Source organism: Pelophylax lessonae (assembly GCF_965119305.1).
Source record: "Pelophylax lessonae genome assembly, chromosome: 12".
Classification (NCBI taxonomy): Eukaryota; Metazoa; Chordata; class Amphibia; order Anura; family Ranidae; genus Pelophylax; species Pelophylax lessonae.
In genome coordinates this window covers 159213697-159227490 of record NC_138779.1, presented here as the reverse complement: position 1 = coordinate 159227490, position 13794 = coordinate 159213697, and the positions used below count along the sequence as shown (strand labels likewise).

Sequence of the window (13794 nt, the reverse complement as noted above, 5' to 3'; positions counted from 1 at the left end):
CCTCCAGGCCTGTCTGTCTGCCTGTGCTGCCTCTCAACTCTTCTGGCTGGCTGGGCCTGACGACTGTGGCGGTGGACTGGACTATATATTTAATATTAAATTAAATTAAATTGTATGGCCTCCTCACGCTGTACTCCGCACTCTGCCACTCTCTCTCAGTCTCTCCTCTCCTCGAATAGTACCAAAATATCAGCAGCGCAGTAATCCTATTATGTGTTGATCACTCTAAATACAATAGTGAATTGTGATCTTCAATAAATATCCAAAGTGCATATACAGTATATGTAAATGATATCAATATATAAAGTGCATATAGTTGTATAATTATAAACCATAAACAAAGTTCTCTTGTGCTCGGTGCAAATAACAAAACATAGAATGTGTCGGCAGATAAGAACCATTTGGCCCATCTAGTCTGACCAATATATCTGAATCCTATGAAAAGTCCCTGGCCCTATCTTATATGAAGGATAGCCTTATGCCTATCCCATGCATGCTTAAACTCCTTCACTGTATTTGCAGCTACCACTTCTGCAGGAAGGTTATTCCATGCATCCACTACTCTCTCAGTAAAGTAATACTTCCTCATATTACTTTTAAACCTTTGCCCCTCTAATTTAAAACTGTGTCCTCTTGTGGTAGTTTTTCTTCTTTTAAATATGCTCTCCTCCTTTACCGAGTTGATTCCCTTTATGTATTTAAAAGTTTCTATCATATCCCCTCTGTCTCTTCTTTCTTCCAAGCTATACATGTTAAGGTCCTTTAACCTTTCCTGGTAAGTTTTTTCCTGCAATCCATGTACTAGTTTAGTAGCTCTTCTCTGAACTCTCTCTAGGGTATCTATATCCTTCTGGAGATATGGCCTCCAGTACTGCGCACAATACTCCAAGTGAGGTCTCACCAGTGTTCTGTACAGCGGCATAAGCACTTCTCACTTTCTACTGCTTATACCTCTCCCTATACATCCAAGCATTCTGCTGGCATTTCGTGCTGCTCTATTACATTGTCTTCCCACCTTTAAGTCTTCTGAAATAATTACTCCTAAATCCCTTTCCTCAGATACTGAGGTCAGGACTGTGTCAAATATTCTATATTCTGCCCTTGGGTTTTTACGCCCCAGGTGCATTATCTTGCACTTATCCACATTAAATTTCAGTTGCCAGAGTTCTGACCATTCTTCTAGTTTTCCTAAATCCTTTTCCATTTGGCGTTTCCCTCCAGGAACATCAACCCTGTTACATATCTTTGTGTCATCAGCAAAAAGACATACCTTACCAATTGGTCCCAGTACAGATCCCTGAGGTACCCCACTGGTAACATGGCCTTGTTCTGAATGTTCTCCATTGACTACAACCCTCTGTTGTCTGTCACTCAGCCACTGCCTAATCCACTCAACAATATGGTAGTCCATGCTCATTGACTGCAGTTTATTGATAAGTCTTCTATGTGGGACAGTGTCAAAAGCCTAACTAAAATCTAGATATGCAATGTCTACTGCACCTCCACCGTCTATTATTTTAGTCACCCAGTCAAAAAAATCTATAAGATTTGTTCGACATGAACTCCCTGAAGTAAACCCATGATTTAAGATGTTCCACAATCCTATCCTTTAATAGGGTTTCCATTAATTTGCCTACTATTGATGTCAGACTCACTGGTCTATAGTTGCTCGATTCCTCCCTACTACCTTTCTTGTGAATGGGCACGACATTTGCCAATTTCCAATCTTCCGGGACGACTCCTGTTACTAATGATTGGTTAAATAAATCTGTTAATGGTTTTGCCAGCTCACCACTAAGCTCTTTTAATAATTTTGGGTGTATCTCATCAGGACCCTGTGACTTATTTGTCTTCACTTTAGACAGCAATCTTAGAACGTCTTCCTCTGTAAAGACACATGCATCAAACGATTCAGTCATCCTTTCAAGTGGAGGTCCTTCTCCTTTTTCTTCTGTAAAAACTGAACAGAAGTGTTCATTAAGGCAGTCGGCTAGCCCTTTATTCTCTTCTACATACCTTCCGTCCTTTGTTTTTAATTTAGTTATTAGTGCTTTAAAATGTCCTTATATCCAGTGCTATGCCTTGCACCACTCAAAAACAGTCCGTGTATACTTCCCAGGCATGCAGGAGAATAATAGTGGTGGGAACCTCAAATCACCAATACACCCTATGGGGAAGGTGGGGCTTACCAAATTGAATGGCTCACTTGAGCCTTATTGCAACAAGCAATCAAACTGCAGTAATGAAGGTTCCAGGACTTAGGGTCCACTGCACCTGGTGTCCTTTGCATCAGAGTCTCCTATGGATCTTGAGGCAAACACAAGGGACTCCACATAGTGTAACACGTTCACAACTTTATTAAAATTATACCAGATCAAGAAGTAATACATCGGCAACTCCTAACTATGCAATCCGCACACTATCCGCCATATGCACTATTACCGTGTGTCTCTTTCTCACTCTCCTGTACACAGTCCGGTAACCGGGAAGCAGATGGAGCTGGTGTGTGTGTCACTACAGGTTAGATAGTCCATAGTAGCGCGCTGTACTCCGCACTTTGCCACTCTCTCTCAGTCTCTCCTCTCGTCGACTGAGGAGAAGAGGAATTACACTACTGCCATCTAGTGGTGGTAGATGTAATTGCAGTAACGCGGCTGAAGTAATTTCAACGGCGTTACCATTAGGGGAGGAGTAACCAGTTAGATTACTCGTTACCCTCTAAAGTAACTGCGTTAAGTAACGCCGTTTACTTAAACGCAGTTACTTCCATCACTGGTGGCCACTCACTAAAACTATAGGAAAGGCAGTTTAACCTTAAAATACGTAGGGGGTTCTTCGCTGTAAGAGCAGTAAGGATGTGGAATTCTCTTCCACAAGCAGTCGTGTCAGCAGGGAGCATCAATAGTTTCAAAAAATTATTAGATGGGCACCTTAAAGACCACAACATACAGGGGTATGCAATGTACGATTAACAGCAAACACACACGCACATCATAGGTTAAACTGGATGGACGGATGTCTTTTTTTGACCTCACTATGTAACTATGTAACCTGCCATTAAAGTCAATGGGGCCCGCCGCAAACTTGCGGTTCGCGAACATTTGAGAAAGTTTGCGGATAACGTTCGCGAACTGCCCCGGCCGATGTTTGTCCATCACTACAAGTTACAGAAGCAGTGAGTGTACAGCTTGTATAACAGTGTAAATTTGCTGTCCCCTCAAAATAACTCAACACACAGCAATTAATGTCTAAACTGCTGGCAACAAAAGTGAGTACACCCCAAAGCGACAATGTCCAAATTGGGCCCAACTAGCCATTTTCCCTCCCAGGTGTCATGTGACTCGTTAGTGTTACAAGGTCTTATGTGTGAATGGGGAGCAGGTGGGTTACATTTGGTGTTATCGCTCTCACTCTCATACTGGTCACTGGAAGTTCAACATGGCACCATATGGCAAAGAACTCTCTGAGGATCTGAAATGTTGCTCTACATAAAAATAGGCTTGGGCCAGTAATGGTGAAACTTAGCACTCCAGATGTTTTGGAACTACATTTCCCATGATGCTCAAATACACTGCAGGGTGCATGAGCATCATGGGAAATGTAGTTTCAAAACATCCGTGATGCCAAGGTTCTCCATTACTGGCCTAGGCTATAAGCAGATTGCCAAGACTGAAACTGAGCTGCAGCACGGTGGCCAAGACCATACAGTGGTTTACCAGGACAGGTTCCACTCAGAACAGGCCTCGCCATGGTCAACCAATGAAGTTGAGTGCACGTGCTGCCAGCATTGCTGCAGAGGTTGAAGGGGTGGGGGCAGCCTGTCAGTGCTCAGACCATACGCCGCACACTGCATCAAATTGGTTTGCATGGCTGTCATCCCAGAAGGAAGCCTCTTCTAAAGATGATGCACAAGAAAGCCCACAAACAGTTTTCTGAAGACAAGCAAACTAAGGACATGTATTACTGGAACCATGCCCTGTGGTCTGATGAGAACAAGATAAACTTATTTGGCTCAGATGGTGTCAAGCGTGTGGCGGCAACCAGGTGAGGAGTACAAAGACAAGTGTGTGCCTACAGTTAAGCATGGTGGTGGAAGTGTCATGGTCTGGGGCTGCATGAGTGTACTCACTTTTGTTGCCAGCAGTTTAGACATTTATGGCTGTGTGTTGTGTTATTTTAAGGGGACAGAAAATGTACACTATTATACAAGCTGTACACTAACTACTTTACATTGTAGCAAAGTGTCATTTCTTCAGTGTTGTCATAATGAAAAGATATATTAAAATATTTACAAAAATGTGAGGGGTATACTCATGTTTGTGAGATACTGTATATGTGTTTTCTGAAATGTAAAGAAAAGAGTTTAAAATTGTATACTCACCACCTCCTGCCCAGCCCGGAGGGCTGTTAGGTCCTGTGTATCCCCATCAACTGAAAGAACAACAGTTAAGATGAATATATATCCCCAGGAATTTTGCCAAACAATATCCAAAGCACAAATGTAATCTAAAGATTATACTAACTTTTTATTTTTAAAAGACAAATATTAAAAAAGTACTACATGAAGCATTATTTGTGCAGGGATGTTTTAAAGGACTTACCAACTGTTTCAGTGATTGTGTTCCTCTTCTGCTGCATCTGTGGATCCTGTGAATTTTTCTCAGTTTTAATTACCTGGCTGTATATTGCTTCCTGCGTATAAATCATTAAAAAAAAAAAAAATCATCAAAAAAGATGCAATAATACATAGTAATAATACATAGTATAGACCTAAAAATTCCCTGCAAAATGCACCAATCGATTCTTAATGCGTCAGTCAACTCCTCCGTGTTATTGATGATTGACAACTCCGATTCCCCCCCAAGTTGCAAGAGCCTAGGTTTCGTCCTTATCTAAATTTGAACATTTCCAGACTAATGTACCTCATGGAAGCTAGTGGTTGGAAAAACATACCTGCAATCCAATCAATGATAGACCCTCTGTTGCCTACTTGACAGGTGTACCATCTCAGACATTTTATACCCCTTGTCCAACTCTAACAGATTGAACCTCTTGACCTGTCACCTTTTGAAGTGAAAGATGTGAGCCCACTCAGACGTGCAGATGTGGACTGTTGTGGCTTATTCTGCTCTTACCCCCCCCCCCCCCCACCTTCCTGAGAAATATGTGCCCACTTTTCTGACAGAACGGGAAAAGGATTTTGCCAACATACAGCTTGATGCTCCAAACTGTTGGCATAGCCCTGGATAAGAGAGGTTTCTTCCTCAGTGCTGATTAGACATGGGCTTCGAGTTCAAGTCGAACATACGTTCAACTCGAACATCGGGTGTTCACAGAACACACGAACATATGGGGTGCTTCGCGGGAAATTCGCCCGCCAATGAACGCCCTATAATGCGCTGCGCAATTGCAGTGCGTTAAGTGCTTGTCATTGGCCAAAGCATGCACCTGACCTGTATGCTTTGGCCAATCACAGCACAATGCCCTGTCATTGTCATGATTGGACAAAGGCAGGGTGCCTTTAGCCAATCATGGCACAGGGGCTTAGTCCACGCCCCACACTATATAAGGCTGCTACTGACACCGCAGCCGTGTAGAGTGTGTTAGGGCAAGATAGGAGTGAGATTAAGCAGGTAGTGGATTTTGTAAATTCTATAGTGATTTATCAGCCAGTGCAGTATAGATATATCAACCAATGCAGTATAGATATATCAGCAATGCAGTATAATCAGACAGTGTAGTATATATCAACCCGTGCAGTATATATCAGCAGTGTAGTATACAGTATATCAGCCAGTGCAGTAAATATCAGACAGTGCAGTATATATCATGAGTGTAGTATATATCAGCCCATGCAGTATATATCAGCCTATGCAGTATATATCAGCAGTGTAGTATAAATTAGCCTGTGCAGTATATATCAGCAGTGCAGGATATATCAGCAGTGTAGTATATATCAGCAGCAGTGGCGGCTGGTGAAGTTTTAAGATGGGGAGGGGGGCGCAAGACCCCGCCCTTCTATTTTGACCCATCCCATTTCTCAGAAGCACCACCCCTTATAGACTCCACCCATTTTGTCCCCTGTATTTTGCTTGCGTGAACAAATTCTCCCAATATATCACATATTAAGGGGTCTCTCAGTACTAGTATATCCTATAATAGGGAGCAGAGGCCCTATTATGGGATATACTGTGAGAGACACCCTATTATGGGATACACTGTTTGAGAGTGGCACAAACCCCACAGTACAGACCCCCTAGCACAAACCCCACAGTACAGGCCCCTTAGCACAAACCCCACAGTACAGGCCCCCTAGCACTAATCCAACAGTGCAGGCCCCCTAGCACTAATCCCACAGTACAGGCCCCCTAGCACAAACCCCACAGTACAGGCCCCCTTTCAATGCAGTGACTAGCATACATGCCCCCTTTCAATGCAGTGACCAGCGTACATGCCCCCTTTCAATGTAGTGACCAGTATACATGCCCCTTTCAATGTGGTGACCAGCATACATGCCCCCTTTCAATGTAGTGACCAGCATACATGCCCCCTTTCAATGTAGTGACCAGTATAAATGCCCCCTTTCAATGTAGTGACCAGTATAAATGCCCCTTTCAATGTAGTGACCATTATAAATGCCCCTTTCAATGTAGTGACCAGTATACATGCCCCTTTCAATGTAGTGACCAGTATAAATGCCCCTTTTCAATGTAGTGACCAGCATACATGACCCCTTTCAATGTAGTGACCAGTATACATGCCCCTTTCAATGTAGTGACCAGCATACCATGCCCCCAATGCAGTGACCAGCATACCATGCCCCCAATGCAGTGACCAGCGTACATGCCCCCAATGCAGTGACCAGCGTACATGTCCCCAATGCAGTGACCAGCGTGCGTGCCCCCTTCAATGCATTGAACAGTGTACATGTCCCCAATGCAGAGTTTAGCGTGCATGCCCCCATCAATGCATTGAACAGTGTACAATCATCATGTCCCCAATGCAGAGTTTAGCGTGCGTGCCCCCTTCAATGCATTGACAGTGTACAATCATCATGTCCCCAATGCAGAGTTTAGCGTGCCCCCTTCAATGCATTGAACAGTGTAGATGTTGCAGAGTTTAGCGTGAGTGCCCCCATCAATGCATTGAACAGTGTACAATCATCATGTCCCCAATGCAGAGTTTAGCGTGCATGCCCCCTTCAATGCATTGATCAGTGTACAATCATGTCCCCAATGCAGAGTTTAGCGTGCGTGCCCCCTTCAATGCATTGATCAGTGTACAATCATGTCCCCAATGCAGAGTTTAGCGTGCGTGCCCCCTTCAATGCATTACAGTGTACATGTCCTCAATGCAGAGTTTAGCGTGCGTGCCCCCTTCAATGCATTACAGTGTACAATGTCCCCAATGCAGAGTTTAGCGCGCGTGCCCCCTTCAATGCATTACAGTGTACAATGTCCCCAATGCAGAGTTTAGCGTGCGTGCCCCCTTCAATGCATTACAGTGTACAATGTCCCCAATGCAGAGTTTAGCGTGCGTGCCCCCTTCAATGCATTACAGTGTACAATGTCCCCAATGCAGAGTTTATCGTGCGTGCCCCCTGCAATGCATTACAGTGTACAATGTCCCCAATGCAGAGTTTAGCGTGCGTGCCCCCTTCAATGCATTACAGTGTACAATGTCCCCAATGCAGAGTTTAGCGTGCGTGCCCCCTTCAATGCATTACAGTGTACAATGTCCCCAATGCAGAGTTTAGCGTGCGTGCCCCCTGCAATGCATTACAGTGTACAATGTCCCCAATGCAGAGTTTAGCGTGCCTGTCCGACTGAGAGCAGTGCACTTACCTGGAGGCTGGAGCCCTGTGATTCACGGCGGCTTCTCCCTCTCCTCTTCTTTGTTCGGCAGCGGCGGGCGGCGGGAAGGTGAGCGGCGCTTCTCCCTCTCGGCCTCTTCTGCAGCGGGCGGCGGGAAGGTGAGCGGCGCCGGCTTCTTCTCTGGACTGGTCCTGGAGACTCCTCTTCGGCGGCGGGAAGGTGACCGGGCGGTGACGGTGAGTGACTGATGCACGCACCGGCACCGCCCCCAACAAGGTCAGCATGGATGTCCTGAATCATGATTGGTCCAGGCTGGAGTCTGGACCAATCATGATCCTAAACATCACAAAAGGGGTGTATTGTAGCGCAATGCTCTGCGCCACAGTTACGCCCCAGAAGGCCGCCAATCGGCGCCTCTGCCGGGGGTGAAAGCCCCACCTCCCCCCCATAGCCACCAATGAGGCGGGCGCCCCTAGTGGGCAAAAAAATTGTTTTTTTTTTTAAATCTTTTTTTTTTCTCATTCTTTTTGGGGGGCGGCTCCCCCGCGCCCCCTATCGGCCGGCGGCCACTGATCAGCAGTGTAGTATATATCAGCAGTGCAGTTAATATCAGTATGTGCAGTAAATATCAGACAGTGCGGTATATAACAGCCCATGCAGCATATATCAGCAGTGCAGTATATATCAGACAGTGTACAGTAGTATCCAGAAAGGATGTGCTGGAACTGGAGAGAGTCCAAAGAAGGGCAACTTAACTAATTAGGGGATTAGAGGGCCTTAGTTATGAGGAGCGATTACAAGCGCTTAATTTATTCTCCTTGGAGAGGAGACACCTGAGAGGGGACATGATATTGATCTACAAATACAACAATGGCGATCCTAGCATAGGTAGAAAACTATTTAGTCCCAAGGAGTGCAAGACGACACGTGGCCACACAATGAGATTAGAGGAGAGGAGGTTAAACCTTATGCTGCGTAAGGGGTTCTTCACTGTAAGGGCGGTGAGAATGTGGAACTCTCTTCCACAAATGGTTGTAGCTTCAGGGAGTATGGCTACTTTTAAAAGACTTTTGGACGTGCATTTCACAGATCATAACATTAGACCCCGTTCACATAGGGGCGACTCTACTTGCTGGGGCGACCTGTGAAGTCGCGGTACACGCTTCATATCATTGAAGTCAATGCAGGTCGACCCAAAGTAGTACAGGACCCTTTTTCTAAGTCGGAGCGACTTGTGTCGCTCCTATTAGAACGGGTCCTGTGCTAATCAATGGCAGGCGACCCACCGCGACTTGTCAGGCGACCAAGTCGCCTGACAAGTCGCGCTAGTGTGAACCGGGTCTCAGGGTTATGTGAAATGAGCAGGCCACTAACACACACATGCACACACCTATACAGGTTGAACTGGATGGACTGATGCCTTTATTCAACCTCATATACTATGTACTGTAACTATGTGGAGTATATATCAGCCCGTGCAGTATAGATATATCAACCAGTGCAATATAGATATATCAGCAGTAGAGTTGAGCGAACCCAAACTGTATAGTTCGGGTTCGTACCGAATTTTGAGGTGTTAGGGACACGGACCCGAATCCGGACATTTTCAAAAACGTTCGGGTCCGTTATTCGGCGATTTCTTCCCGCTTTCTGAAGGGCTGCACAGCAGCCAATCAGCAAGCGTTTTACTTCTTGCCCTAAGAAGCCATCACAGCCATGCCTACTAATGGCATGGCTGTGATTGGCTGAGTGCAGCATGTGACCCAGCCTTTTTATAAGCTGAAGTCACGTACTGCCGCACATCACTCTGCTGATTTGAGCTTAGGGAAAGGATGCTGGTGCCGCGATCAGGGACAGAATAGGGCACAAATCAGAAGAACATGTGCTACTGTAATCCACAAGATACAGAAAATAGAGAGGGAGGGAGCTTCAGCAATCCAACATTTCTGTACCCAGCCACTGCAAGGGAAATCTTTTTGTTGTAATCCATCTGTTACTGAGGTGGTGCTCGGCAGCCATATTAACCCAGGCAGCCTAGTCGTATTTTGTAGCTCAGTGAAGGAAAAAATGTATTTTTCTGGCTAAAAAGGGGGGGGGGGGGGGGGAGTACCGCGCTTCGAAGGTATGTACAGTCAGGTCCATAAATATTGGGACATCGACACAATTCTAATCTTTTTGGCTCTATACACCACCACAATGGATTTGAAATGAAACAAATAAGATGTTCTTTAACTGCAGACTTTCAGCTTTAATTTGAGGGTATTTACATCCAAATCAGGTGAACGGTTTAGGAATTACAACAGTTTGTATATGTGCCTCCAACTTTTAAGGGACCAAAAGTAATGGGACAATTGGCTGCTCAGCTGTTCCATGGCCAGGTGTGTGTTATTCCCTGATTATCCCATTTACAAGGTGCAGATAAAAGGTCCAGAGTTCATTTCAAAATGTGCTATTTGCATTTGGAATCTGTTGCTGTCAACTCTCCATATGAGATCCAAAGAGCTGTCACTATCAGCGAAGCAAGCCATCATTAGGCTGAAAAAACAAAACAAACCCATCAGAGAGATAGCAAAAACATTAGGTGTCAAATCAACCAAATCAACTGTTTGGAACATCCTTAAAAAGAAAGAACGCACCGTTGGGCTCAGCAATACCAAAAGACCCGGAAGACCACGTAAAACAACTGTGGTGGATGTCCGAATAATTCTTTCCCTGGTGAAGAAAACACCCTTCACAACAGTTGGCCAGATCAAGAACACTCTCCAGGAGGTAGGTGTATGAGTGTCAAAGTCAACAATCAAGAGAAGATTTCACCAGAGTGAGTACAGAGGGTTCACCACAAGATGTAAACCATTGGTGAGCCTCAAAAAAAGGAAGGCCAGATTAGAGTTTGCCAAACAACATCTAAAAAAGCCTTCACAGTTCTGGAACAACATCCTGTGGACAGATGAGACCAAGACCAACTTGTACCAGAGTGATGGAAAGAGAAGAGTATGGAGAAGGAAAGGAACTGCTCATGATCCAAAGCATACCACCTCATCAGTGAAGCATGGTGGTGGTAGTGTCATGGCGTGGGCATGTATGGCTGCCAGTGGAACTGGTTCTCTTGTATTTATTGATGATGTGACTGCTGACAGAAGCAGCAGGATGAATTCTGAAGTGTTTTGGGCAATATTAACTGCTCATATTCAGCCAAATGCTTCAGAACTCATTGGACCGCGCTTCACAGTGCAGATGGACAATGACCCGAAGCATACTGCGAAAGCAACCAAAGAGTTTTTTAAGGGAAAGGAGTGGAATGTTATGCAATGGCCAAGTCAATCACCTGACCTGAATCCGATTGAGCATGCATTTCACTTGCTGAAGACAAAACTGAAGGGAAAATGACCCAAGAACAAGCAGGAACTGAAGACAGTTGCAGTAGAGGCTTGGCAGAGCATCACCGGGGATGAAACCCAGCGTCTGGTGATTTCTATGCGCTCCAGACTTCAGGCTGTAATTGACTGCAAAGGATTTGCAACCAAGTATTAAAAAGTGAAAGTTTGATTTATGATTGTTAATCTATCCCATTACTTTTGGTCCCTTAAAAAGTGGGAGGTACATATACAAACTTTTGTAATTCCTACACTGTTCACCTGATTTGGATGCAAATACCCTCAAATTAAAGCTGAAAGTCTGCAGTTAATTAAAGCACATCGTGTTTGATTCATTTCAAATCCATTGTGGTGGTGTATAGAGCCAAAAATATTAGAATTGTGTCCATGTCCCAATATTTATGGACCTGACTGTATGTGATATAAAGTGTCTTGGTGATAAATAAATAAATAATATATTATGACTGGTGCATAGAATCCATATAAACAATCACTTAATATTGGTGGATGTATAAAGTCACAATGAAACATATAATACACATAATCATATAAATAAACATATAAATATATAAATATATCTCAACAATAGTGCTTATGGTGATAAATAATATAGATTGGTGAAAAAATCAAAAAGTGCTCTGTGCTTAATTCGTGACCTCTTCTAAACTATATATCACTAAATATCAATGGTGATGTGGATGTCCATATACATTCAATAGTGATTAGATGCTGCCTCGCATCCTAAAGTGCTCAAGTGTCCCAAATGGTGATAATAATGTAAATCTTCCTCTTCTGTGTTTAAAAGAAAATATTTCTTCCACCTATACACTAGGTGTGCTTTATGCTCACCTCCATATCTTAAATAATCTGCCATTTTAAGATCTATCAGGGGGTATACTCCTTTCTCCTCTCCTCCTCTGGATATAATGGAACCAGGTAATGGTGGTGGCTGACGGTGTACTCCTTTTAATGGGGGTCCACTTATGAGGTCTCTGGTGGTGCCTCGGATCAAGTTTCATTAGCCACAGAACTCCCAGCACACTATCCTGTGGAGGAATCTCCATATATACTATTGTTGAGATATATTTATATGTTTATTTATATGATTATGTGAATTATATGTTTCATTGTGACTTTATACATCCCCCAATATTAAGTGATTGTTTATATGGATTTTATGCACCAGTCAAAATATATTATTTATTTATTTATCACCAAGACACTTTATATCACATACATACCTTCGAAGCGCGGTACTCCCCCCCCCCCCCCCCCTTTTATCTCAATTCTTAATTGTGTGGTTAACAACAATAGTACCTGCGGCATTGAGGGCACATATCTTTCACACACCTACAGGACAGCGTGAGAATTACACCCCCTTATAGAAATTTTTTTTTCTGGCTGCTCAAGTCCCCTATATTGCCTTTTGTATGTTTAAGGGATGACATAGTCCATTTGTCTAGCCTGGGATCTGTGGTGCCTCAGAGCACTTGTGTATACAATGCACTAAACTGTATATTCCATTTCAGCTATCAAATAGTGCATCAGTGTATTTTAGTGAAAAAAAAGTGGTCATCCTGATCCATCAAGCCTATTTTACAGCGCCAAAATATATATTTGACATTTCTGGGGTGAAATAGAGAATCCGTGTAATTTTGGGGGAAAACCCATATTTCTTGTCCACAAAACAGTTCTGCATACACCATCCAAGGACATATTTTATATTTCTGCAGGGAAATAGTGCTTCTTTGTTTTTTTATAGAAAAAACACTTTATTCAAGGTCCACCAAACAGTCTGAAATACCCATTCCAACCACCTATTGTACATTGCTTCTATGAAATACAGCATATGTGTATGTTTTTTGACCAAAACATCTTGAAATACACAGCTTAAATACCGATTTCACATTACAGCTGATAAATATTGCATTATTCATTTTTGTTGGAAAAAAGCAATATTCTTTCTTCACAAAGCAGTTTTACATACATGGTATAAATATCTCATTTAAATTTACAGCAGTAAAAAACTGCATTTTGGGGTGTTATTGAAAAAAGACGTGTTTTAGGCCGGAAAAACAGTTGTGCATGCGGCTTATAAATAATTAATTTCAATTTATAGCAGTTCACTACTGCATTTGTGAATTTTGGTGACCAAATCTGTGCTCTGGGTCCCCAAATCTGTTGTCCATACATAGTATACATATATACTGTTAATGTACAGCAGTTAAAAGCTGCATTTTGGGGTATTATTGAAAAAAGCCATGTTTTAGGCCAAAAAAATAGTTGAGCATCTGGCATATAAATAATTCATTTCAATTTATAGCAGTTCACTACTGCATTTGTGAATTTTGGTGACCAAATCTGTGTTCTGGGCCCCTAAATCTGTTGTCCATACATAGTATAAATATATACTTTTAAGGTACAGCAGTTAAAAACTGCATTTTTGGGTGTTATTGAAAAAAGCCGTGTTTTAGGCCGAAAAAACAGTTGTGCAACCGGCGTATAAATAATTAATTTCAATTTACAGCAGTGAAATACAAATTTTCTGTATTTTATTGCAATAAATACTTGTTCTTGTTCCACAAACCACTTGTGCATACAGCGTA

The 13794-nt window shown here is 43.1% G+C and overlaps 1 protein-coding gene across 1 annotated transcript in view; it reads right to left on the bottom strand.

Moving 5' to 3' along the window:
* EPS8L1 (EPS8 signaling adaptor L1) overlaps positions 1-13794 on the bottom strand; it is an 892485-nt gene that overhangs the window by 360740 nt on the left and 517951 nt on the right. Inside the window, exons 8-9 of the mRNA XM_082273475.1 lie at positions 4602-4692; positions 4382-4431 (exon numbers count right to left, since the gene is read on the bottom strand). Of these exons, the coding sequence (XP_082129601.1) occupies positions 4382-4431; positions 4602-4692 (141 nt within the window). The remainder of the gene's footprint in view (positions 1-4381; positions 4432-4601; positions 4693-13794) is intronic.